Genomic DNA, 26,852 nt, shown 5'->3' on the forward strand with positions numbered 1-26,852 from the left:
GCGAACTCACCAATTAGAGTTGCAATTCGGGCAGGAAGGGGCGGGACCAAGAACGGAAGTATTGAGCGCGAGGGGGTGTGGTCGGAATGGATGCAAGCCCCTCCTTCCGCTTTTTTGGAACAGTTTCTAGGGCTTCAGCGGCTAGTGACCCGAAAGTGAAAGTGTTAGCTGCTCGGCCGTGTCGAATTCTTTGAAACTCCACGGACTGTAGCCCGCCAGACACTTCTGTTCATGGGATTCTCCAGGCAAGAATACTGGAGTGGGTTGCCATTCCCTTCTCCAGGGGCTCTTCCTGACCCAGGGATCGAACCCGGCCTCCTGTATTGCAAGCAGATTCTTTACCGTCAGAACTACCGGGGAAGCAACTTTGCGACTCGTCCGGGGCCACTGGAAACCCAAGCTTCCAGAATTTTAATCAATTTGTCGAAATTTGGGGCTTCCCAGGTGGCTCAGTGGTAAAGAATCCGCCTGCCAATGCAGGATTGGCAGGGGACACGGATTTGATCCCTCGGTTGGGAAGATCCGCTGGATGAGGAAATGGCAACGCACTCCAGTATTCTTACCTGGAGCATCCCATGGTCAGAGAAGCCTGACGGGCTACAGTTCACGGGATCGCAAGGAGTCAGAACGACCGAACAAGCATGCACGTGGAAATTTGAACTTTGCTCTATGTCTCGGCTTCTGTATTTAGACTTGACGTGCAGTATTAGCTCCGAGTCAGGCAGTCTTTTGTTCATGCCTTCCGTCGTTAATTCAGCAATCATTTATTGAAGGCTCACTAATATATCAGGGGGGTGGGGAGAGGGAAAAGCCAACCACAAGGAGCTCAAAGGTAGCCCTGAGGTAGACAAGAACCCAAGCTCTTGTGATGCTCTGTGATAGGAATCCTGGGGGAGGGTATTTAACCCTTTGTTGTCAAGGAGGAGTTAGTCAATGAACCGTCAAAAATAAAAGGTGGTGGGGAACTACATTGCAGAAAAATTTTTCCCCCTCCCTCTTCATTGCTATTTTCTGTCTCTGGCAACCCTATGGAGTGCATAATGAATACCCTATAACTGCTTCTTAACTCAGGCTCTTTAGTTATGTCTTTCTGCTTGAATTGCCCTACATCTTGCCTTCCTTGTTTTATGTTTCATCCCTCTTGCTCCATTTTTGGTAACAACTTTGAATCTGACTTAGATTAGTTTGTTCAAACACTCACCAAGTTTATTGCGGAGGATGCAGAGGACTTGTAATCCTTACAGCTTCTTCATCTAGATGGGAATTTAGGACTCACAGGAGAAAGTGACACCTATGCAAAGGAGAGTCCAGGCCATTGCAGGCTGGTGTGAAGGTTTATGTAGTTCAAAGAAGAGAGGAGCAGTAAGAGACGTGTTGGAGATGGGTGATATAAGGGATTTGAGGAGGTGAAGAAAGAGAAAGGAAAAAGGAATCCCAGGTGGTGGTAATTGCTAAGGTTAGAGTTTGGAAAGAAAGAAACATGGCATTTTATGAAAGCAACCAACAAATCAACCTGGCTGCAATAGAAAGTCCAGTATCATCTTTATTATGTTCTTCATTGTCAGTGTCATGAAGTCCTTAGAACTTGTATAAGGGTCACTGTGTGCCAGGCACTATTCTAAAACCTGCTAAAATTCTAATATCGTCTGCTTTAGTTAATGATATTGTACCAATGTCAGCTTCCTAGTTTCGATTGTCCTACTACTGTTATGTCCTGTTGCTATGTAAGAAGTTCTCAAGTGGGTGAAGTGTATACAGGGACTCACTGTACTATTTTCTAAATGGCATTATTGAGAAATAATTTGCATTCCAATAAGTTCACCTGTTTAAAGTATACAATCCAATGGCTTTTAATATATTTACGGAGTTGTGCAATTATCACTACCTAGTTCTGAAACATTCTCAAAAGAAACCATGTACCTATTAGCATTCACACCCCATTTCTTCCCACCTCCTTCTCCTCAGCCCTTCAATTCAGTCACTCAGTCATGTCCAACTCTTTGAGATCCCATGGACTGAAGCACACCAGGCTTCCCTGTCCATCACCAACTTGCAAAACTTACTCAAACTCATGTCCATCGAGTTGGTGATGACATCCAACCATCTCATCCTTGTAGTCCCCTTCTCCTCCCACATTCAATGTCTCCCAGCATCAGTGTCTTTTCCAATGAGTCAGTTCTTCACATCAGGTGGCCAAAGTAGTGGAGTTTCAGCTTCAGCATCAGTCCTTCCAATGAACACCCAGGACTGATTTCCTTTAGGATTGACTGGTTGGATCTCCTTGTAGTCCAAGGGACTCTCAAGAGTCTTCTCCAACACTACAGTTCAAAAGCATCAATTCTTTGGTGCTCAGCTTTCTTTATGGTCCAACTCTCACATCCATACATGATTACTGGAAAAACCATAGCTTTGACTAGATGGACCTTTGTTGGCAAAATAATGTCTCTACTTTTTAATATGCTGTCTAGGTTGGTCATAACTTTCCTTCCAAGGAGTAAGCGTCTTTTAATTTCATGGCTGCAATCACCATCTACAGTGATTTTGAAGCCCAAAAAATAAAGTCTCTTGCTGTTTCCATTGTTTCCCCATCTGTTTGCCATGAAGTGATGGGACCAGATGCCATGATCTTAGTTTTCTGAATGTTGAGCTTTAAGCCAGCTTTTTCACTCTCCTCTTTCACTTTCATCAAGAGGCTAGTTAGTTCTTTGCTTTCTGTCATAAAGGTGGTGTCATCTGCATATCTGAGGTTATTTATATTTCTCCCAGCAATCTTGATTCCAGCTTGTGCTTCATCCAGCCCAGTATTTCACATGATGTACTCTGCATATAAGTTAAATAAGCAGGGTGACAATATACCCAGTTGTGGATGTGACTGGTGATGGAAATAAAGTCTGACAATGTAAAGAACAATATTGCATAGGAACCTTGAATGTTAGGTCCATGAATCAAGGCAAATTGGAAATGATCAAACAGGAGATGGCAAGAATGAACATCGACATTTTAGGAACCAGTGAACTAACATGAACTGGAATGGGTGAATTTAACTCAGATGATCCATCATATCTACTACTGTGAGCAAGAATCCCTTAGAAGAAATGGAGTAGCTGTAGGGTAAAGGAGTTAGAGAAGGCAAGGTTTGGAAAAAGAATGAGACCAGCACTTTCCAGGAACAGATCACCTTTGATGAGGTGAGAAGAGGCAGCACTCAGATTAGTGAGCTGCTGCACTAACCCAAGAAAAGAGTAAGTATATTAGGCATATATGTGGAACTGTGCTGTCTTAAGGGGGCCTGTTCTTATCCAAGGTTGTTCAGAGTAGTTATCTCTTAAACGGCTGGGGCAAGGAATTCTGGAGATCGGCCAGAGGCTGGACCGGCTGGGAGCTGGGTGTAATCAACCTTAGAGTCCATTTTTTTTCTTTGGGTGAGAGTTCTTTATTTTGCATAGAATGGTGGAGAGGACCTGGAGGGGAGTTTTAACTCCAGGCTATTTTGAGCCATGAAACTTTCCTTCAGTAGCCCTCATAGTAAACAAAAGTCTGAAATGCAGTACTTGGATGCAATCTCAAAAATGACAGAATGATCTCTGTTCGTTTCCAAGGCAAACCATTCAATATCACAGTAATCTAAGTCTGTGCCCTGACCAGTAACGCTGAAGAAGCTGAACAGTTCTATGAAGACCTACAAGACCTTCTAGAACTAACACCCAAAAAAGATATCCTTTTCATTATAGGGGACTAGAATGCAAAAGTAGGAAGTCAAGAGGTACCTGGAGTAACAGACAAATTGGCCTTGGAGTACAAAAGGAAGCAGGTCAAAGGCTAATAGGGTTTTGCCAAAAGAACACACTGGTCATAGCAAACACCCTCTTCCAACAACACAAGAGAAGACTCTACACATGGATATCACCAAATAGTCAATACCAAAATTAGATTGATTATATTCTTTGCAGCCAAAGATAGAGAAGCTCTATACAGTCAGCAAAAACAAGACCAGGAGCTGACTATGGCTCAGATCATGAACTCCTTATTGCCAAATTCAGACTTAAATTGAAGAAAGTAGGGAAAACCACTAGACCATTCAGGTATGACCTAAATCAAATCCCTCCTCAGCCCTAGACAAATACTAATCTACTTTTTGTCTCTATAGATTTGCCTGATCTGGACATTTCATATAAATGGAATCATAAGATAGTGACTTTTAGTGAAACAGATCTCCAGCCCAGGTTGGATGCATGAGACAAGTGCTCAGGGCTGGTGCACTGGGAAGACCCAGAGGGATGGGATGGTGAGGGAGGTGGAAGGGGGATTGGGATGGGGAACACATGTAAATCCATGGCTGATTCATGTCAATGTATGGCAAAAACCACTATAATATTGTAATTAGCCTCCAATTAGCCTTTCATTTATAAAAATAAATGAAAAAAAAAAAGATAGTGACTTTTAAACTTTTATGACTGGCTTCTTTTACTCAGCATGTTTTTGAGTTTCATCCTTATTGTAGCACATATATGTTTTCTTTGGAGAAATGTCCTTTCAGATCCTTTTCCTGTTTTAAAATGGAGCTCTCTCTATGTATTCAAGGTACAAGTTCCCTGTTATATATATGATATGCACAATTTTTCTCCTGTTCTTTGGATTATCTTTTCACTTTCTGGATGATATTCTTTGAAGCACAGACATTTTTAATTTGCATGAAGCCTAACTTATCAAATCTTCTACTGCTTATGATTTCGGTGTCATATCTTAATCATTGCCTAACCCAAGTCACAATAGTGCAATCCTATGTTTTCTTCCAGGAGTTTTATAATTTCAGCTCTTACCTATTTATGATTCACTTTGAATTCATTTTTGCATGTGGTATGAGGTAGGGGTCCAAATTCTTTCTTTTGCATGTAGATATCCAATTGTTTCAGCACCCTTTTTAAAAAAGACTACTCTTTGTTCTTTGTCAAAAATCAACTGACCATTTGTTTGTTTCTGAACTCTCAATTCTGTCCCGTTAAGCTATATGTTTATCTTTATGCTCTCTCTGCTATTTTTGCAACTTCCATGTGAGCCTAAAAAGTATTTCAAAACAGTTAATAAATCAGCTAACTTAATCCTCAAAACAACCTTATGAAATAGATATTATATCTCCATTTTAAAGGTTGAGTAACCTACCTTGGGGCACTTGATTAATTGCATAAACTATGTGTCAGGCTCTCTCTAACTTATATGCAACTGTTCATTTAATTGTCACAATAACTCAGTGAGGTAGGTGCTATTATTTAGCCTCATTTTGTAGATGAACAAACTGAAGCTCAGAGAAACCGAGTTTCTTGCTTAAGGCTGCACAGACAGCAAATAATAGAGATGGTAAATAATGGCTCTGAAGTTTGTGGGGTTTTTTGTTTTTTTTTTTTTGGCTGTGTTGTCAGAATCTTTAGTTGCAGTGTGCAAGCTCAGTAGTTGCTCTGCAGCATGTTGGATCTTGGATCAAACCCGCGTCCCCTACATTACAAGGTGGATTTTTATTTTTTATTTATTTATTTTTTTCGGTCTCAGCCCGTTCTCAGAACATGCTCCATCACCTAGTTCCCAGAACTCAGATTGCGCAGTGGTCACGTCATCATCGACCAGGGCTCGCAGAGCGGCAGGGGCCACCCTAACCTCACCCAAACCTTAGCCTAACTGCCTCCCCCTAACCGCCCAGCCCCCGGGTCCCTGGCCCCATTTCGCCTGACACGTTTTCATAATCCTCTCAGGCTCCAGGCCGGCGGCGCCGCCAGCCACGGGCCCGATCATATAAGGAAAATACTGAGGCCTCATCCGGGGGCTGCATCGTGGACCCGGGGGCGCCCTGTCCCCTACGCCACTCGCTACACCCACAGCTGCCAACCTCCCTGCCCCGCTTCTCGCGCCCGGACCTCCCGGGCGAGTCCAGCCGCCTGGGCCTCCCCCTGGGCTGTTCTAAGGTGGATTTTTAAACACTGGACCACCAGGGAAGTCCCTGGAACTTCTGTTCTTAACCGTACTGCTATATCATCTTCTATGTTCTTCTCAGAAACATAAATGATACAGATGAGAAAACTGGGGCCAAATCAAAGCTAGTCTTGAATTCCATACAGAGTTTTTACCTAATTGCCAACGTTTTCCAAACTTCTTCTTTTAGAGATGAAAAACACTTGTGCCAACAAAATAATTTGCAAATGAAGAAACTAAGACTAAAAGAATTAAGAACTTCTCTTAATGTCTTGTAACTGTTCAAACACAGTGTGTCTTGAGTTAATCTGTGAAGTTCAGTTGAGCAGGAAAGTGACCAACTAGAAACAGATCAGAACAGAAAATATTAGCTGCCATTGTTATTAATTGCAGCCAAACCAGTCTCCTCATTGTTTAAGAAGTTTAAAACTGGACTAGGAGGGAACTATGGGTCATCTAGGTCAGTGGTCCACAGCCTTTTTGGCACCAGGGATCAGTTTCATGGAAAACAATTCTTTCACGACCTGGAGTTGAGGGGAATGGTTTCAGGATAATTCAAGCACATGATATTTATTGTGTGTTATGTGTGTTAGTTGCTCAGTAGCATCTGACTCTTTGCGACCCCCCAACCCCCTGTCGCCCTGCTTTGTGACCCTGTGGGCCATAGCCTGCCAGGCTTCACTGTCCATGGGATTTTACAAGCAAGAATACTGGAGCGGGTCAGTTCAGTTCAGTCACTCAGTCATGTCCGACTCTTTGCAACCCCATGAATCACAGCACGCCAGGCCTCCCTGTCCATCACCGACTCCTGGAGTTTACTCAAACTCATGTCCATCAAGTCGGTAATGCCATACAGCCATCTCATCCTCTGTTGTCCCCTTCTCCTCCTGCCCCCAATCTCTCCTAGCATCAGGGTCTTTTCCAATGAGTCAACTCTTCCCATGAGGTGGCCAAAGTACTGGAGTTTCAGCTTCAGTATCAGTCCTTCCAATGAACACCCAGGACTGATCTCCTTTAGGATGGACTGGTTGGATCTCCTTGCAGTCCAAGGGATTCTCAAGAGTCTTCTCCAACACCACAATTCAAAAGCATCAATTTTTCAGTGCTCAGCATTCTTCACAGTCCAACTCTCACATCCATACACGAGCACTGGAAAAACCATAGCCTTGACTAGGTGGACCTTTAATGGCAATGTAATGTCTCTGCTTTTTAATGTGCTATCTAGGTTGGTCATAACTTTCCTTCCAAGGAGTAAGCGTCTTTTAATTTCATGCCTGCAATCACCATCCGCAGTGATTTTGGAGCTAAAAAAATAAAGTCTGACACTGTTTCCACTGACATCTATTTGCCATGAAGTGATGGGACCAAATGCCATGATCTTAGTTTTCTGAATGTTGAGCTTTAAGCCAAATTTTTCACTCTCCTCTTTCACTTTCAGCAATAGGCTTTTTAGTTCCTCTTCACTTTCTGCCATAAGGGTGGTATCATCTGCATATCTGAGGTTATTGATATTTCTCCCAGCAATCCTGATTCCAGCTTGTGCTTCTTCCAGCCCAGCGATTCTCATAGTGTACTCTGCATAGAAGTTAAATAAGCAGGGTGACAATATACAGCCTTCATGTACTCCTTTTCCTATTTGGAACCAGTCTGTTGTTCCATGTCCAGTTCTAACTCTTGCTTCCTGACCTGCATATAGGTTTGTAAAGAGGCAGGTCAGGTGGTCTGGTATTCCCATCTCTTTCAGAATTTTCCACAGTTTATTGTGATCCACACAGTCAGAGGCTTTGGCATGGTCAATAAAGCAGAAATAAATGTTTTTCTGGAACTCTCTTGCTTTTTCGATGGTCCAGTGGGTATTGGCAATTTGATCTCTGGTTCCTCTGCCTTTTCTAAAACCAGCTTGAACATCTGGAAGTTCATGGTTCACGTATTGTTGAAACCTGGCTTGGAGAATTTTGAGTATTACTTTACTAGCGTGTGAGATGAGTGCAGTTGTGCGGTAGTTTGAGCATTCTTTGGCATTGCCTTTCTTAGAGATTGGAATGAAAACGGGCCTTTTCAGTCCTGTGGCCACTGTTGAGTTTTCCAAATTTGCTGGCATATTGAGTGCAGCACTTTCACAGCATCATCTTTCAGGATTTGAAAGAGCTCAACTGGAATTCCATCACCTCCACTAGCTTTGTTCGTAGTGATGCTTTCTGAGGCCCGCTTGACTTCACATTCCAGGATGTCTGGCTCTAGCTGAGTGATCACACCATCGTGATTATCTGGGTCGTGAAGATCTTTTTTGTACAGTTCTGTGTATTCTTGCCACCTCTTCTTAATATCTTCTGCTTCTATTAGGTCCATACCATTTCTGTCCTTTATCGAACCCATCTTTGCATGGAATGTTCCCTTGGTATCTCTAATTTTCTTGAAGAGATCTCTAGTCTTTCCCATTCTGTTGTTTTTCTCTATTTCTTTGCATTGATTGCTGAGGAAGGCTTTCTTATCTCTCTTTGCTATTCTTTGGAACTCTGCATTCAAGTGGGAGTATCTTTCCTTTTCTCCTTTGCTTTTCGATTCTCTTCTTTTCACAGCTATTTGTAAGTCCTCCTCAGACAACCATTTTGCCTTTTTGCATTTCTTTTCCATGGGGATGGTCTTGATCCCTGTCTGCTGTACAATGTCATGAACCTCCGTCCATAGTTCTTCAGGCTCTCTGTCTATCAGATCTAGTCCTTTAAATCTATTTCTCACTTCCACTGTACAGTCATAAGGGATTTGATTTAGGTCATACCTGCCTGGTCTAGTGGTTTTCCCTACTTTCTTCAATTTAAGTCTGAATCTGGAGTGGGTAGCCATTCTCTTCTCCAGGGAATCTTCCCAACCCAGGGATTGAACCCAGGTCTCCTGCATTGCAGGAAGATTCTTGACCATCTGAACCACCATTAAGCATCAGATCCTGGAGTTTGGGGACCCCTGATATAGGTGAAGGAGTCTTCTGGCTTAAAATACGCAAGTGGCAGTCTAGGAACACAGAGGAGAGGTTGAACCATCAGTTCATGAGAAAACCAGGAGAAAGAATCAGTACATAGAAAAAAGAATAACAGAAAAGTGATGAGGAAGGCTGGAGAAACACATGGTCTGGAATAAGAAAAGGCCTGAAAAACCCAGGGAAGGCACAGCTGGAAAAATTGAAAGAGGCACACAGGAGGGAAAACTTTCAAGAAAAAGAAACCCTCTGTCAGGTTGAACCAGGTTCAATCCCTGGTTGGAGAACTAAAATCCCGCAAACCCACAGAGCAACCACACACACATAAAAAAATGGAGCTCCAACTCTCCCCTTAGCCTCTCATGTGCTTGTATGTGCTTCCCACTACCCCATACTCCCAATATGATTGTAACTTTAGTGAAATGATGTACGAGGTAGAAGACTGAGAAAGGATACAAGATTGATAAGAGTTTTCTGACCTAGGAGAGCAGTGTCATAAAAATAAGGGGAGAGGAAGCTTCTCAGTTGCCAGGGAGGATCATGAAACAATGGAGGAAATGGGAATCCACCATTCATTTGAAAATTTGAACATGAAAAAAGACAAGAATTTAAACCAGAAGCAAGATGGTGAAGAGAAATTGAGATGAGAAAGAAGGTAGATTAGAATCATAGAACCAACAAAGACATCAGAGATTATCGTGCCCAAACTCCTGTTCAATGCAGTATGTCTTTGCAAAGTATGCTTAACACTGAAAAGATTTCATTCTATAAAGGCTTAATGCACACCTCCCGGTGCTGGCCTTGCCAGGGTGCCCAGATATAGAGGAGAGCAGACCAAACAGAGGCCATATGTGGTGGGAGCTTGTATTCTAGATGGGAACACAGATGTTAAATAGCTAGTTATACATTTAAGATTTTCATAGTTTTTGTTGTTGTTGTTGTTCTACCAGTTTATTGCTACCAACCCATCTCCCTCCACCCTCCTCAAGCGTGCATGCTCAGTCATGTGACCCCATGGACTGTAGCCCACCAGATTCCTTTATCCATGGACTTTTCCAAGCAAGAATATTGGAGTAGGTTGCCATTTCCTTCTCCAGGGAAGATTTTTAGTTTTTACGATGTTACAAGAGGCTTATAGAACTTGTTCCAACGGTTTGTTCCAAAGCACAGCCAACAATGCTCCCTCTATTTCTCTCTCCCCAAAAGAAATCACTTTTACCAATTTTAGCTGATTATTTTGGCCTGCTTTTCCATTTCACCAAGCAATAAACTTATATTGCTATTTCTCAACTTTCTACTTTGAGGCATTATCTACTCACTTTCCACTGTAGAAAATGAGGATCCTGGGAATTCTCTGGCCATTCAGTGGTTAGGACTTTGTACTTTCATGCCGGTGAGGGGTGGGGGACAGGTTCAATCCCTGGTTGGAGAACTAAAATCCCGCAAACCCACAGAGCAACCACACACACATAAAAAAATGGAGCTCCAACTCTCCCCTTAGCCTCTCATGTGCTTGTATGTGCTTCCCACTACCCCATACTCCCAATATGATTGTAACTTTAGTGAGATTAATAATCAGGGGTTCCATAACTGTGCATGCAGTAGTAATAGCTAGTCCTTATAGAGAATTTACTCTGTGTCAGGAACTTTTCTAAGCACGTTAACATTAATTCATTTAATTCTCCTGATAATCCTATTACTTGTCCTTCCATTATACAAATAAGGGAACTGGGGCACAGAAAGGTCAAGTAACTTGCCCAAGACCATGTAACTAGTAAGTGGAAAATCTGGGATTTAAATCCAAGTATTCTGGCTGTAGAAGCCAGGACCTATTGTACCCACCCTGGCTTTCTGTGAAGGACTCAGCAGTACTGGAGTGAGTGCCCAGCCTCTGAGATGCTCAACTATTCCCTAAGTTTTCAAGTACAGTCCTACCTCCTAGGCAGACATCGCCCTTTTGCTAAGGATCCAGGCTATAGGGAGGGAAACTGCACCTTCCCTCCCTCTTCCCCAAAGTTGTCCTCTCTCCCTCCCCTCTGTCAAATGCAGTCACTTCCAGCTGGCTTCTATCGTCACTACTATATATGAAGTTAAAATGTAAAACAAACACGGTCCAGTGGTTAGGACTTCACCTTCCAATGCGGTGGGTGTGGGTTCGATCTCTGGTCAGGGAGCTAAGATCCCATGTGACTTGTAGCCAAAAAGCCAAACCAAACCAAAACGTAAAACAGAAGCAATAGTGCCACAATTCAATAAAGACTTTAAAAACGGTCCACATTAAAAAAGTCTTGAAAAAAATAAAAACAGTTACACACAAAAACTTTATTATGCCTCTCTGTTCACAGGCACCCACAGATTTGCAGCTTACTTATTCAAGTAGTAAACTTTGATTACATTTCCTTTTCTAAGCAACTGTTTATTTTTCCCATAGTTAGTAGCTGTATTTGCTTAGTTCTTTGTTGTTTTTTTTAATGGATTCTTTGCCAACTCCTGCTCTGGCTGTTTGTTAGTTTTTAAATCTGTTTTAAAATGTTCAGACATATAAGGTAGTCTATCAATTTCACCTTCCCCTACAAAAAAAGTCTTTCCCAGAGCTTCATCAACTGCTGCAGCATATCCAAGTTTCCCTCTCTATTTGTTGTATAGCTGTCTTCCTAGGATCCCCTTTCACCATCAGCCTGGGAAGTCCTATCTTCTAAGTTGGATCTCCTGTTTTCTATTAATATGTCTGGGTCTTCTTTCTTGGTTGACTTCCTTATTTTGATGGAGTGTATTTTCTAGTGACTTTCTGAGAAGGGTTCATGGTAGATAAATGTTTTTAGACTTTGCATGCCTGAAAATACCTTTATTCTGCCCTCGTACTTGATTGATGGTTTGACTGGATATCTTATTCTATTTCCTTCAAATTTTTGGTGAAGTTGTTTGATTGCCTTTTAGCTTCCAGTGTGGTGTTTAGAAGTATGATGTCATTTTCATTCCTGGTGTTTGTATGTAACATTTCTCTCTTCCCCTCTGAAGCATTTATCTCAATGTTCTGAAATTTAATTCTGTTGTTGCTCAGTGTGAATCTGTTTTCTTTCCCTCTTCTGGGAATTTCAATGACCCATCAGTATGGCAACTCATGTTCTTTGGTTTTGAAATTTTTCTTTCATGATTTCATTTTTCTTTTCTGTCTTTCCTTCCTTTTTCTCAGTCTTCTCTTTCTCGTCATTATTTTGATGTTGGGTGTCTTGGACGGGTACCATGATTGTCTCATTTTTGTCCCTAATATCTTCTTTCTGGGAGATTTTCTCAACTTTATCTTCCAACTCTTCCATGAAGTTTTCATTTCCAATATCACACTTCTAAATACTCTTTTAATTCTGATTGGATTTTAAAAAATTATGGTATCACATTATTTCATGCTTACAATATATTCCCTTATCTCTCTGAGGAACATAATGAGTTTTTCTGAAGTTTTATTTTCCATGAATAGTCTTTGCTGTGTTTTCCCTTGTTTTTCCCATTCTACATTTTTCATGTTAGAGGCTTTCCTCAAGAGCTCATAATCAGTCCTCCTATTAAAGTTGTAATAAGCACTTCCAATGAGAAGTGAGAATGTATAAGATAAAGGGGGTGGAGTAGAAGGAAGGGAGCCAGGAAGACGGAAAGAGGGGAGAATGGAAAGCCTATCAGGCATTGGGCATTGTCTGCACAAGGTCCTGAGAAAGGAAGGAGCATGGCACATTTTATAAACTGAATAAAGCCACACAAAGAGTGACACACAGGGAGTTCCCTGGCAGTCCAACGATTAGGACTCAGCACGTTCACTGCCAGGGCCGGGTTCAAATCCTGGTCAGGAAACTAGGTCTCATGGCAGGGTGGGAAAAAAAGATGCGGGGGGAGTGAAACAAAATACTATGGGGCTTCCTTGATAGTCTAGTGGTTAAGAATCCACCTGCCAACGTAGGGAACATGGATTCGATCCCTGGTCTGGGAGGTTGCGACACACAGAGAGGCAACTAAGCCTGGGTACCGCAATTACTAAAGCCCATGAGCCCTAGATCCTGTGCTCCCCAACAGGAGAGAAACCACTGCAATGAGGAACCTGCACATGGCAACTAGAGAGTAGCCCCCATTCACCGTCACTTGAGAAAGCCTGCCAGTGATGAAGACCCAGCACAGCCAGAAATAAACAAATCTTAAAAAAAAAAAAAAAAGACAGTACCACAAATCTGGACAGTAGACAAGGCTCACCATGCAGAAGCCTACAGGTCATATCATAAATTCTGCCTCTATCTGAAAAAGGAGGAACACTGGATGTATTAAGCAGAGAAGGACATGATCCAATTTGCATTTTAACAACCATAGACTGATCACTATGTGGAAAGCAGTCACCAGGACATCATCATGTCACCTAGGGTAGAGATGATGGTGACTCCAGCCAGGGTGGGATAAAAGAAATGGAAAGGAATGAATGTGAAAGCCATTCTGAACTCAATGATTAATTGGACATGTGTGTGTGTGGGAGTGGGATGACTTGAGGATGATTCTTAAGTTCCTGTCTTAACCAGTGAGTTGATGGCAGTGTTGTGCACAGACCAGGAACACAGCAAAGGGTGCAGGTCCGGGAGGAAACATCTTGGACAAGCCCTTGAATGTCAGAATGCAACAATCCCTTCCTCAACATGTCGTCAGGTCATCCTCAGTCTGTGGATGACCCATTTCTACATCCCTTACCTCTGGTTTCCCTCCTTTGGGTGACTTCTACTTTCTCAATTTCCTACCTTAAAATTTTTTTTTAATTGTTTGGCTGTGCTGGGTCTTAGTTGTGGTATGCGAGATCTTTGATCTTCATTGTAGCATGCGAACTCTTAGTTTCGGCATCTGGGTTCTAGTTCCCTGACTAGGGAGCAAACCTGGGACGCTTGCATTGGGAGTTCAGAGTCTTAGTCCCTGGACCACCAGGGAAGTCCCTCAATTTCCCACTTTAACGATATCCTCCCTGTATCTCCCTGTAGCCTGGTCTCTGTCTTGTTTACTCACTGTTACATCACCTATGTTCCAAACACATAGTAGGACCTTCATAAATACTTGCTGAAAGGAAAAATAGAGTGGTGTGTGCCAATCATAGTCAGAGCCACAAAATAAAATGGCACATTTCCGTGGATCCTAACACCAACAGTTTCACTTGACATTTAGTAAAATTTAAAAAAAAACTTTTTTTCAAGTATTACGACTTTTAAGTGATTTCAAGTGTTATTTTATATTAAAAGAGATGGGGAAAGATTTTGAAGCAGACTGCAAAGTTCACATGAATTTTTAAAATTCAATATATGTCAAGGAAAGCCTGCAGCAGCTACCCTAGGCTAGGCCCCCCTCTCTCCCTCCCCCTGTTTCCTCCATGCTCCCAGCTCCCCACCCCTGCTTGCTGCCAGGGTGGAAACATTTGGATTCTAGGAAGAGCTGGGGTTAAGGAAGGAAGGTCACGAGCGTGAAGAAAACAACGTCTGGACAAGTTGCCTAGGGAAGCTAGGGAAGGGCTGACGGGCAGTATCTTTCTGGGCCAACACGGCAGCAGGAATCTGTGGCATCCTTGTTCCTTGGCTTCTCCGTCCTCTAGTGGTGCCCTGATCTGGGATCTGGGGCACAGCAAGCCTCTGTGCCAGTCTCTCAGCCCCAGGGATTAGCAGTGCCAACGAGTGAAGTTCAAGGAGGTGAAGGAGCCCTTCCAAGGGCACAGGTTGGCAGGTCAGAGTGACAGGACAGAGTTTAATCCAAAGGAATCATTTACCATCCTTTGAATGTCAGCTACTATGCCAGAGCCTGCGTGGGGGTTGGATGGTGACAGGGTGGAAGAATCGTTGCAGGAACCTCTCATTTCACTCTGTGAGAACGACCTCCTAGGAACTTCCCTGGGGATCTGGTGGTTAGGACTCAGTGCTTTGAATGCAGGGGGCACGACTTCCATCCCTAATCAATGAACTAAGGTCCCACATGCCACGCTGCATGACCAAAAAAAAAAAAAAAAGAATGACATCCTATTCTTCTACTCTTAAAGCCCACATGGCCTGCATTCTTATCTCAATGAAAAGAGCTCATTCAGTCTGAGAATCACTTTCATTTCAGCGTCTACTTCCTGTGGAAGATCTGACCAGGGAAGGTCTGTCCCCCATCTGGTTCAGTTCAGTCGCTCAGTCGTGCCCGACTTTTTGCGATCCCCATGAACCGCAGCACGCCAGGCCTCCCTGTCTATCACCAACACCTGGAGTTTACCCAAACTCATGTCCATTGAGTTGGTGATGCCATCTCACCATCTCATCCTCTGTCGTCCCCTTCTCCTCCTGCCTTCAATCTTTCCCAACATCAGGGTCTTTTCAAATGAGTCAGCTCTTCACATCAGGTGGCCAAAATATTGGAGTTTCAGCTTCGACATCAGCTTTCAACCTTCCAATGAACACCGAGGACTGATTTCCTTTAGGATGGACTGGTTGGATCTCATTGCAGTCCAAGGGACTCTCAAGAGTCTTCTCCAACACCACAGTTCAAAAGCATCAATTCTTCTGTGCTCAGCTTTCTTTATAGTCCAACTTTCACATCCATACATGACTACTGGAAAAACCATAACCTTGACTAGATGGACTTTTGTTGACAAAATAATGTTTCTGCTTTTTAATATGCTATCTAGGTTGGTCATAAATTTCCTTCCAAGGAGTAAGCGTCTTTTATTTCATGGCTGCAATCACCATCTGCAGTGATTTTGGAGCCCCCCAAAATAAAGTCAGCTGCTGTTTCCACTGTTTCCCCATCTATTTGCCATGAAGTAATGGGACCAGATGCCATGATCTTAGTTTTCTGAATGTTGAGCTTTAAACCAACTTTTTCACTCTCCTCTTTCACTTTCATCCAGAGGCTGTTTAGCTCTTCTTCACTTTCTGCCATAAGGGTGGTGTCATCTGAATATCTGAGGTTATTGATATTTCTCCCGGCAATCTTGATTCCAGCTTGGGCTTCATTCAGCCCAGTGTTTCTCATGATGTACTCTACATATAAGTTAAATAAGCAGGGTGACAATATACAACCTTGATGTACTCCTTTTCCTATTTGGAACCAATCTGTTGTTCCATGTCCTGTTCTAATTGTCGCTTCCTGACCTGCATACAGGTTTCTTAAGAGGCAGGTCAGGTGGTCTGGTATTCCCATCTCTTTCAGAATTTTCCACAGTTTATTGTGATCCACATAGTCAAAGGCTTTGGGATAGTCAATAAAGCAGAAATAGATATTCACATGGTTAGAGGGAGGGGAAGAATGTGCTTTCAACACTGAGTTAAGTGATATTTGTGTTGTCAGGGGAATGCCGAAATGGACCTCTGACCTGCACAATGACTGCATTCCCGAAAAGTGCAGAAATCCATACCTGATGAATAGAAGTCTGGCTTTCCAGCTGAAGAAGCATCCTGATATATAAATACCACTTCAGAGGCAATTTGTCTGATTTGATTGATCTTCAGTTGTCAACTTTCTACAGGTTTCTCTCTTTCTCAGGCTTCCTATAAAGAAAGGGGCAAAATAGTGTATCAGAATGTTCCCTGGATTCTTCTGGCTGTGTCACAAAGTAGTTGGGTCTGCTTGGATAGGTTGCTTTTCTTTTTTGTTTTTAAGTAATTTTAAAATATTTATTTATTTAGTTGGGCCATTCATTCAGGATATTTAGTTGCTGTGTGTGAACTCTTAGTTGCAGCATGTGGGGTCTAGTTCCCTGACCAGAGATCTAACTCAGGCCCCCTGCATTGGGAGCACAGAATCTTAGCCACTAGATCACCAGGGAAGTCCCCTCACTTAACTTTTCTAGGCTTTAATTTTCTGCAAGGGAATTCCCTGGCAGATCAGTGGTTAGAACCTGGTGCTTTCACTGCCAGGACATGGGTTAGATCCCTGGTTGGGGAACTAAGGTCCCACAAGCCAAAAGGCACGGTCAAAAATAAATAAAATACAAATAAAAAAGGATTAAGAAATTAAATGGAAAGATAATCTTGAAGGTGATATATTAATAAAGACTCACTGTTACAAGTGAAAAAAAAATTAGTTCATACTCACTAAAGCAAATCTGGGAGTTTTTAGAGTTGTGTAACTGAATGGTCCGGGGGTGGGGGGTGGAGTTATTGCTTCAGGTAGAGCTTGATCCAGATATTTAAATGATGGTAGAAATCTCTCTCCGTATTTTGAATCCTTTTTTTCTGTCTTGGCTTCATGCTCAGGGAAGTTATCTTATATCAACCTGGACTAACAATGTTAGCACATAGTGCATCTCAGCCAAAAGTTCCAGCAGAAGGCAAGGTGTGGAGGCTCTGCCCAAGTCACAGGGTCATCTCAAGGAAAAAGGATACTGTATTCTGATTGGCTAGCCCTGAGTCACATGCCCAATGAGAGGAGAGGGACAGAGGAGCTAGGCAGGCAAAAATAGCAGGTGTTGGACACAGGCGCTATAACAGAAAATAAACATATGTATGGGCTTGAGTTCAGGCCCTGTCACCAACCAGCTAGGTAATCCTGAGTAAGCCATCTTGGTTTTCTCACCTGAAAAATAGGATGGTGACTTTCCTGGTGGCACAATGGTGAAGAATCTGCCTGCCATTTCAGGGGACATGTGTTCCATCCCTGGTCCGGGAAGATCCCACATGCTGCAGGGCAACTAAGCCCATGTGCCACAACTACTGAGCCTGAACTCTAGGGCTCACAGGTTACAACTACTGAAGCACACGCGCCTAGAATATGTGCTCCCCAAAAAGGGAAACCCGAACACCACCACTAGAGAGTAGCCTCCCCTCACTGCAACTAGAGGAGGCCTGTAAGCAGCAACGAAGACTCAGTGCAGCCAGAAATTAAATATATATATATATATATTTATGTATATAGGATGTGTCTCTATTGTGTGGGGTTAAATGAGAGAAGGTATCAAAGGTGCCTCATGTGGAAGGCTCATGACACATGTTCAGCCTAGGATGGTGTGACTTTCGTTAATGATTCTGAACAAATACTGCACTTCAGTGAAGGAGCAGCTCTTTGGAGAATAACTTCCCTTGTGTAATCACCTGCAGAGTGAGGGCTCTTAACCTTCAGCCGAACAAATCCAGATTTTACATATAACAAGGCTTTGACAACTCAGTTATGGATATTTCTGTTTGATTTTCTTGTTAACTCAGGATAAATTTAGCTAAAAGCTTCTTTTGGGTTCAACCCTTGGCATTTGAGAATCACTCTAAATTGTCTGAATCCTTTCTCTTGCTCTAAGTCCATTCTACTGAAGACGTTTGTTTCGCTTTTTCAGAGTAGAGGATCTAGGGCTTTGTAGACTAAAGAGTTAGTGCCAAGAGATCTTCTCACAGCAAAGCTTCCATGAGCCAGCATCACATTATAAACCAGGACACCTCTGGAGCCAAGAAAAGTGACTCAAAGTCACCATATTCACAAAAGACTGATGATCTTATTTACATAGCAGTTTATTAATTTTTGATCAGGATAGTGTTCTGAGACCATAAAATATCAATGCTTCCCATCCAGGACATCCTCTCCCCTATGCCAAAGGACAAAGAATTTGTCTGCCAGTAGTTCAGTGGGCATGGAGTCAATCTTTGCGATCATGTTATCTCCCCTGCCAGGTAAGCACGGAGTCAGTCTTAAGGACCACTTCACTGGGCCATGGTGAGGCCTGCTAGAGCACCGCCATGGCAACCCAACTCATTGTACCAAATTTAGCATCTGCCAACCTCCACCATGGCAACCCAACTCATTTTACCAAATTTAGCATCTGCAAACCTCTGCATTTTTTAGCTTCTCTTTTCTAGGCTCTCAACTGACTATGCCTCTTTGATTCACATCATTTATATCTGGTCTACAACATATATAACACCAGTTGATGAGATGTTCACTTACTCAATTATAATCACAGTCCAGTCCCGCTCTCCTAAAGTTTCACTGGGTCACCGTGATGGAAAATTGTGTGTGATCCCAAAATCTTCAGGTATCCACTTACATCCTGCTCCTGCCCCCACCCCAGGTAGCTCAATCACTTGCTGTGTTTTAAGAGTTAACCCATAGGAATAGCCATTTTTCACCTCATATTTCCCTCTATGATGGTTTTTCCTCTCTCCATCTTGGGCACCCTTCACAGGTACTACCAAGTTTCCCCGAGAGGGGAACTCACTTGAACCGTGAATTCATGACAGCAACTAAAGAAAAGGTGTAGGGATTGGAATGATCCAGTATTGACATCAACACATAGTTTGTGAACAGATTCCTCCCATCGTTTGTCACATTTTTCTTTGAAAGCTCAAGGCAATGTTTTTGTTAATCAAGGCATTTGGTTAAAATAACAATTGAGTTTTAAAGATACTACTATATTAAGTCTTGGGACTTCCCTTGTGGTTCAGTGGTTAAGACTCCACTCTCTCAGTGCAGAGAGCACAGGTTTGATTCCTAGTCAGGGAACTAAGATCCCGCATGCCAAATGGCATGACTGAGAAAAAAAAAAAAAGAAGTCTCTATCTCAATTTCTACACCTTTGCAACTCTGGTTTTAGTCTGACTACATTCAAACCCTCTGCTCTTATTTTCTGCCTGTGCTTACTTCCAACTGTTGCAGTTTCACCTTGTCTCTATTTGTCATTTTCCCCCTTTGTGCCTTGGTTCTAATGACTCTTTGATGGGGATATCTCACAATCCCTCTCTCTCTCTGTCCCCCTCTCTGTTTTTTCCTCTATCTATCTATATGTTCCCTCTTTTTCCTAGCTTTTTTCTTTGAATGTTTATTTCATCGTTCTGCCCCCACTTCCCCTTTTTTTCTTATTCTCTTTGGTCCCTTTGCTTTTCTTCTGTGTCATTTCACATTTCCTATTCTTACTTCTCATCGTCCTACCAGTCTCTGCCTCGCAGTTCTTGTCTCTGTGTTGTGCACTGCAGCTGTTTGTGCTTTGTCTTTCTGCCGGTCTCCAACTCAACATATTGCATGCTTTTTCTGTCAATGAATCTTTCCATTGACTGCCTCCTCTACCTTCTGTTCTGCTTCTCAGCTTCCCTGACTAATCTTCATCTCTCTCTCTCTTTTTTTGGTCACACCATGTAGCATTTGGGATCTTTGTTCCCCAACCAGGGATCGAACTCATGCCCCCTGCATTGAAGTGCAGAATCTTAAACCACTGGACCACCAGGGAAGTCCCCCACTGGTCTCTATTACCACCTCTTTCCTCTCACTCTGCTAATCTGTCAGCCACTACCACCTCTCTCCCCCGGATCTGGTGGTTCCTCCTTGTCACTCACTCACCTTATTTCACCATCCAGACTATCTGTATCTTCCACCATTGGGGTCCCTTCCCATCAGCCTTTATTTCTATTTTGCTTGTTTTCTTTATGACCATTTAAGCAATTCTATGATTTTGGTTCTTCTCAGCATCTATAACAGACTTTCTAGAAATTTCTGCCAAGGATTGTGTCTTGTCCTCTCTCTGTCTCTTCTATGCAACAAATCTTTTCCTAGCTGTCCTTCCATCTGCCTATGTCTGTTTCTTTCATTCCCTTTGTCTCTCTCTCTAGCTCAGCTTTTTGCTTTTATCTTTCTCTTGCTTTTGTCTCCTGTATCTTTCCTGTGGATAATTAAGGGTTATCTATTTCTTTCCCATTGTTTAGTGGAATTGCAACCTTCATCTGCTTATACTTCATACAACCTGGATGTTCTGCCTGCAGAGGGAGGTGTCTTGTGCAATAGAAAAAAAAAAAAAAGAAAATGAAGTAAAAGCAGCAGAGGAGAAAGGAGAGCTTGCAAATTAATCCCAGAAGAGAGTCAGATATTCCTTAATGCTTCTGCTTCCAAGTGGGAGCCTCATCTCATTTGCTTCTGCCTCTGACCTCATTCTTCCATGAAAGCCTGAGCTTGGGAAGATCCTATATGGGGCACCCAGAATGGGTGGTGGAGTTCCTGCTATGGCTCTAGACTTTAGTACAGTCTGGAGAAGACAGACCTAGACAGGTGCTCATTCCTGTAATGAATCTCAGAATTCCTCCAAGAATCTGCATTTTCTTTGAAAAGGTCCAAAGACACCAAAAAAAAGGTAAAAGGAGGATGCTGGACACAGTCAGACTAGGTTGAAACACAAACAGAATAATGTAGTTTTGAGAACCAGAAACATCACCAGTTTCTTGTCTCTTGGCAACTGTTATGTCCATCCCTACTGGTTACACATAGCACCTGTTGTACCCTCCTCCCTCTGCCATAATTTGGTCATGGATGAGGTCTCTCTTCTCTCTGATCTTCACCCCTTCTGACCAGATCTCTTTCTGATCCTAGAAGGACTTCCACTTTCCTCATCTGTTCCTGTGCTAAAGCAGAGTCTCTGTTCCCATTGGCAGTTTCATCCAGCTTCATGCCTCCCACTACCCTTTATTGGTAGCACAGACTGTACCTCTGGAATTAATTTGCTGAAAAGGGCAGTTGTCTGATGATGGGATTCAGTGAACAGTAGCCCAGGTTCCCACCCATCCATGAATATTAGCATTTCTCCTCAGATCCTAGGAATGCAGGAGTTAGCTGGAAGAGGAACTGAGATACTGAAAACCCAGTCCAGGCCTTGTCCCTGGGGGACAGTGCATTGAAGACCAGCGTCTCCTGGTCTTGGTCTTTCCTCCCCCAGGCCTGGCAGAGGAGGAGCCTGAGGCTCAGTCTTTCAGCCTTAGAGTGGAATCATCCCTGGTGATGGACTCACCATCACAATCTGTCCTGGTGCCCCTGGTTTCCTTGTTTCCAAGGATGCGTGGGCAGGGCCGAGATCGCAAAACATCACTGACCAAAATGTGGACGCCCAAATTGATGCTCATGACACCCACAGTGGCCAGTCCAGTTCCACCAAGGATGACCAGAGCAAGAGGGATCTGGTGGCGTTGCTGGAACAGCCACAGGCTCATCCATCCCAGTGGCACCAGGCGGAAGAGGGCCAGGGTGGCCAGGGTGGCCCAGCTGGTCACGCTGAAGACCAGGGATGGGGCCTGGCGAGAGAGCAGCAGCAGCTGTCGTAGGTGCAGGCAGGTGGAGTTGAGCTCCAGGAGCAGAGACACCACAGAGAAGCCCACGTAGTGGCCGGACAGAACGGCGGTGCTGAGGCAGCTCACTACCTGGGGAGCCGAGGTCAGAGGTCAGAGGACCTTCCATGACTGACCACCCATGAGAGCGCAACATGATCAGGTCCCAACATCCCAGTCCTCGAGAAGGGTTCCCAAGCATTTTGTGGCACTTCCCACACAGCCCCCAACAAAGCCAACCTTTTGTTTACCCTTATGTTAGGAGCCTGAATGGCCTTGTAACAACCCTTCCATAGAATTGAATTGGAGCAGCTTTGGCCCCAGGCTGTCTGCCCCCCACTAGTTGCATTCCTATGCTTTCACACCCCATCCCCACTCCCAGTACTGGGACTCCCCCTTCTTATTAAAGCTCCATAGTCAATGTTTCTGCAATAGACTGGACACCTGTGGGAATCCAGTCTCCTTGGGCAGTGCTGACTCCAGCTTTGGCCAGCAGTAATCCCCTCTCCCCTAGTTCAGCCCAAGGTTGGGAGGATCAAGCGCCAGCAGGGGTCAGAAACTCTGGGGGAAGTCACAGGACAGAAAGCTGATGAGAGACTAGGAACCCCCAGGCTGGGCATGCCTCCTTCCCTGTCTCGCCGCTTGCCAAGTCTCACCACCACATGGTGACAAAGAAGTTCCCAGGCCTGGCCCAAGGTCTGGTTCCAGAACAAGTCAGTCCCATCTGCCAGGAAATAACCTGTGGGCAAGGAGGGGAGGTTGGCGTTAGGCCTCCCCCAAGCCAGTGTCCAGTCTTGAAAAGAATCTCCACCCGCTCCTTTCTCTGCTCTTTAGCTTCCTCTCAGTAAAGCTGCCAGAAACATTTCACTCCATCAAGAAATGGAAGCAGGAAGGAGACCTGGAATGACTTCTGGAAGTTTGTCCCCTGCCCCAAACTGTTAGGGGAAGCACACTGATTGAAACCACCCACCCTGGCCAGGCACCATAGTAACCATCTGCATGAGTTGTTTTAGGACAGGAGGTCCTGGTAAGGAACAGGGAACTAATTAGCCTCCACCAACCAGAAGAGTTTGGGAAAGGTCAAAAGGAGACACCACCTGTCCAACCACCTCCCAGAATCCTCTCTGGCATCCATCTTAGCCGAACAAGCGTGCACCACCAGGAAGGACTCTGAGTCAGAATGATTGGCTAAGGACAACCTAGAAACGAATCCCATCAACATAAAACCCATGTGACAAGAGCAGTTCTCCTGGGTTCCCTTAACCTACTGCTCTCCACCCGGGTGCCCTTTCCCAATAAAATCTCTTGCTTTGTCAGCACATGTGTCTCCTCGGACAATTCATTTCCCGAGTGTTAGACAAGAGCCCAGTTTCGGGCCCTGGAAGGGGTCCCCTTTCCTGCAACAAAACTGGTCCAGCTTTCCCTGAAGACTCACCCACAGAGACAGCCACCAGCACCAGAGCCCAGGGAGGGTGGCCATGAATCGGGTCGGCGGACATCTGAGGGTACAGCGACAGCCTGGAGGAGACGGGAGAGCCATGGTCAGCGTCTGTGTTGACACGGATCGACAGCACCCACTCATCCACAACCCCACCCCAGCCTCAGACTCTTCGAGATCTCGCAAGGATTCTAAAGAAGCCCCCGGGTCTTTTAATCCCAGCCAGCCGCCCCCCTCCCTCGCCCTCGCCACGGTGCCTCCGAAACCTCTTAGGCCCCGCACCCGAGCAGCGCCCCGGCCCCCGTAAGCAGGCTGTGGACCAGGGAGACACAAGTGTTCCGCCACTTCCAACGGTCCTGGGCGGCAGATCCCGGCGTGGGCAGTAGCTGCAGCCCCCAGTGCAGCCCCCGGAAGGCAGCGAAGGAGGCGCCGGTGACGAGGAGCCCAGAGGGCGCCATGGCCTGGCGGGCGGGCTAGGTCCGGATCGGTCCCTGGGGCTCCCGGGCTCTCAGCCCCGACGCATCCAACACCCCGCTGCGGGGACTGCTAGCAGGCTTCCCCGCAAGGCTGGGTGCCTAGATTCCCCCGCCCGCTCCGCCTTCGGAATCGGCTTTAACTTTTCCAGGTCTCGTCCACGCCCCCAACCCCTGGCTGGGCGGTGATTGGAGAAGCGGTGGGGCCACCGCCCCTTGAGGCACCGCCATCGATCGCGTGCCGCTCTGGAGGGGGATGGAGGGTAGGGGACTTCCCGGGATCAGAACCGTAAACGGAGCTTCTGGATGTCGACAGGGGTCTTCCCAACCTCTCTGGTGTCCCCATATCCCCGCAAATCCGGAAATGGCTTGTTAATCTCACCTGACACTCTCAGAGGCCCAGCCATATGAATCTTCACCTATTTTACCTGCTCTCACCTCTCACCTGCTGGCCCTCCTGCCCGTCCTACCCACTTAGCCCTGAAGTTAGAGGCCAGGGCAAACTCACTCCTACAGGCATAAACCTCGCCATCGCTCTGCCCCATGCCCCACCCCGGTCTCGGTTGTGGAGCGGAGGGGCACCTCACTTCCTTCCAGCCACCTTCCTTCCCGAGGTTTCCAGAGCTTGAACACATTTCAGCAACCCCATGTAAACTCCAGGAGTTCTGCCCTTTGACATGGTACCTCTCATAGGGAACAACTCCCTTAGTCTCTAAGAGCGACCCACCAGAGTCCCTCCCCTAACCTCTTCGGAGGACCCTTATCATCAAGAAGGGAACCATTCAGCCTGCCCCACAGACTTGAAAAGCAGCTCCCCCCGCCCCCAGGGCTTGGTACCCATTAGGGGAGGAGTGAGTATCTCTGCCAATCTGAGGAGGCAAGGAGAGGTCACACAGGGTCACCTCAAGACTGGGGCAGAGTCAAAGGGAAAAAGCCCCATCTTGCTTTCAGAAGCAGGACTGTCAGGATTATACAGAAGCTTTCAGCTTTGGGGGCGGGGAGCTTTTCCTCTCCTGAAGAGTGACAGGTTCTTCCTGTTTTCCATTTTACTCCATCCACTCTACACCTCTTTAGGTGGCTGCCACCAAGTCAGAGCAATAGCTGTTCCCTGTACAAGGAGTGGATTCCAGCTACTCCCAAAGAATAAAATTCATAAAGCAATAGGTGCTCCCACAAATGTTCTCACAACTCCCCTCCTCCACCAAAACCCCATTAAATGAACGGGGCTGGGGGGATCCCTTCATTCTTCCACACCAACCGCTCCAGAAGTTTTAAAAATTACACTGATTCTTTTAAATCTTATTTATTATATGAAAGCCATACATGATTAATGTAGGAAATCTGGCAACTACAGAAAACCAAACAGGAAAATTACAATGACTTTATTCCAATCATCCTAAGATAACCACTATTATTAGCAATTTGTCTGCAGTCTTTTTAAACTCTTATAAGTATACGCCCATATCTAAAAAAGCAAAATTGAGATCACATAATACACACCATTTTATAACCTTTTTAATATTCAGAGAGCATTTTTCTTTCCAGTCAAATGCTCTCCTACATGACTTTTAATGGCTGCGCAGTGTTCTACCATCTGGGTGGATACATAATAATTTACTCAAGCAACGCCCTCTTGCAAATTTTCATTACAGCAGAAAAAGAAATGAATTCCCAACCGGACAGTTGGTTCTCAATTTTTCCTACTGCATTGCTGGGATGAACATCTTATAACTAATCTTTAATTATATTCTTAGGATACATTCCCAAATGTAGAATTACTAGATCAAAGGCCATGAAACTTTTAGGATGTTTGGCACACATTACCAAACTGACATCAGTAAGACTACCCATTTGTATACCTGTGTGCAACGTATGAGAGTGTTAGTACTCCTTTGTCAATAACTGGGTCTTATTTTTTTCTCTTATAGTTTGCTACAGGAAAAATGCTTCCAGCTATAGCAGCCTTTCTTTAATTACTAAAAAAGCACACCTTTTCCCATGGTTTTATCTATCGGGATTTCTTTCATGAATTTCCTGCATATGTCCTTTCACAGCTGGCTCTTGCTCCTCTAGGGTGCTTATAGACAAATTACATGGTGAGGAGAGGTGGAAGCAGGAGGATGAAGCGAAGTACACTTCCACATGGTCCCACATCTCTGAGGGAGGCAGAAAGACTGGCGAGCAATGGAGAATGAAGTAGACGGCTGGAAGCTTGTCCTCGATGGAGGGTGGCTGTCCTCCCTCCTCCTGGGGGTGCTCCTGGCCCCTACGGGCCCCCCTCTGCAGGATGTCCAGACAGGGCCCTGTGCGCTCCAGGCCTGGTCCTTCACTGGTCTTCTGTCTGCCTCTGTGTTTCCAGGCTTTTTTTCCTCATTTCTGCTCCATGATGGGTGAGGATGGCAGAGCCATGTACCCAAGGCTGGATGAAGACACTGTGGCCCGTGAAGCGAGGAGGGGAAGAAAGGATGGAAGCAATGTCCAGGGACAGAGCAACCTTTGTTGCAGCCACCCTCCTCTATTGCAGTCCACTCACATCCAGCTTAGGCTGCAGAGGGTGGGTTCAATGAGCTACTCTCTCCTAAAACTGTTCCTCAAAAGTGGAGAACAGGACCCAGTTACCTGCACAACTCCTGCTCCCAAACAGAACAAACAGCTTCCAATAACCCCTGAACTTGATTACCTTCAGGCAGAGAGACTGGGCCAAGGCTGAACCACACCAGAACATGAGCCCAAGGGTGAGATTAGATCAGGAGCTGGGGGTGGCAGGTTTATTCTGCCTGATGCCCCTAAAGCAGTCACATCTCATAACCCATCTCTTCTGGTTGCTGGAGAGAATTTCCTGCCTGCACAGGCCTGAGCTGAATCTCACACCCTATCCTTGAAGAGTAAGTGGGGGAAGTCAGCAGTGGTAGCTGGAAACCCATCAGGGCTGTGGTCCTGCTCTGGGAGGCAGGGGAAGC

At 44.8% G+C, this 26,852-nt stretch overlaps 1 protein-coding gene and 2 non-coding genes across 4 annotated transcripts; all 3 read right to left on the reverse strand.

Annotated features, from left to right (window-relative positions):
* Positions 1 to 930: 930 nt before the first annotated feature.
* TLCD2 (TLC domain containing 2) lies at positions 931 to 24,035 on the reverse strand. 2 transcript variants are annotated; one of them, XR_009692958.1, is made up of 6 exons: positions 23,702 to 24,035; positions 23,417 to 23,499; positions 22,638 to 22,720; positions 21,669 to 22,074; positions 16,332 to 16,464; positions 931 to 2,820 (listed from the first exon to the last, which is right to left on the reverse strand). XR_009692958.1 is itself a non-coding variant. In XM_061143062.1 (4 exons), exons 1-4 carry the CDS (start codon positions 23,875 to 23,877, stop codon positions 21,622 to 21,624), a joined length of 795 nt encoding a protein of 264 aa, XP_060999045.1. In that variant the 5' UTR covers positions 23,878 to 24,035; the 3' UTR covers positions 18,397 to 21,621. The 2 variants fall into 2 exon arrangements, 1 of the variants encoding a protein (XP_060999045.1); XM_061143062.1 differs by lacking the exons at positions 931 to 2,820; positions 16,332 to 16,464 and having other exon boundaries at positions 18,397 to 22,074.
* Positions 5,536 to 5,618, reverse strand: LOC133058158 (small Cajal body-specific RNA 18). The gene has a single exon (XR_009693266.1). It is a non-coding gene; the product is annotated as a small Cajal body-specific RNA 18 (non-coding RNA).
* Positions 5,694 to 5,835, reverse strand: LOC133058178 (small Cajal body-specific RNA 17). The gene has a single exon (XR_009693286.1). It is a non-coding gene; the product is annotated as a small Cajal body-specific RNA 17 (non-coding RNA).
* Positions 24,036 to 26,852: the final 2,817 nt, after the last annotated feature.

The sequence above is a fragment of the Dama dama genome, chromosome 5 (assembly GCF_033118175.1).
Source record: "Dama dama isolate Ldn47 chromosome 5, ASM3311817v1, whole genome shotgun sequence".
NCBI lineage: Eukaryota > Metazoa > Chordata > Mammalia > Artiodactyla > Cervidae > Dama > Dama dama.

Coding starts and splice junctions, on each gene's coding strand:
- TLCD2 (XM_061143062.1), bottom strand. CDS start 23,877: ATGGCGCCCTCTGGGCTCCTCGTCACCGGCGCCTCCTTCGCTGCCTTC. Junction 23,500..23,701: donor GGGGCCGGGGCGCTGCTCGG/GTGCGGGGCCTA, acceptor CGTCTCCTCCAG/GCTGTCGCTGTACCCTCAGA. Junction 22,721..23,416: donor GCTGGTGGCTGTCTCTGTGG/GTGAGTCTTCAG, acceptor CCTTGCCCACAG/GTTATTTCCTGGCAGATGGG.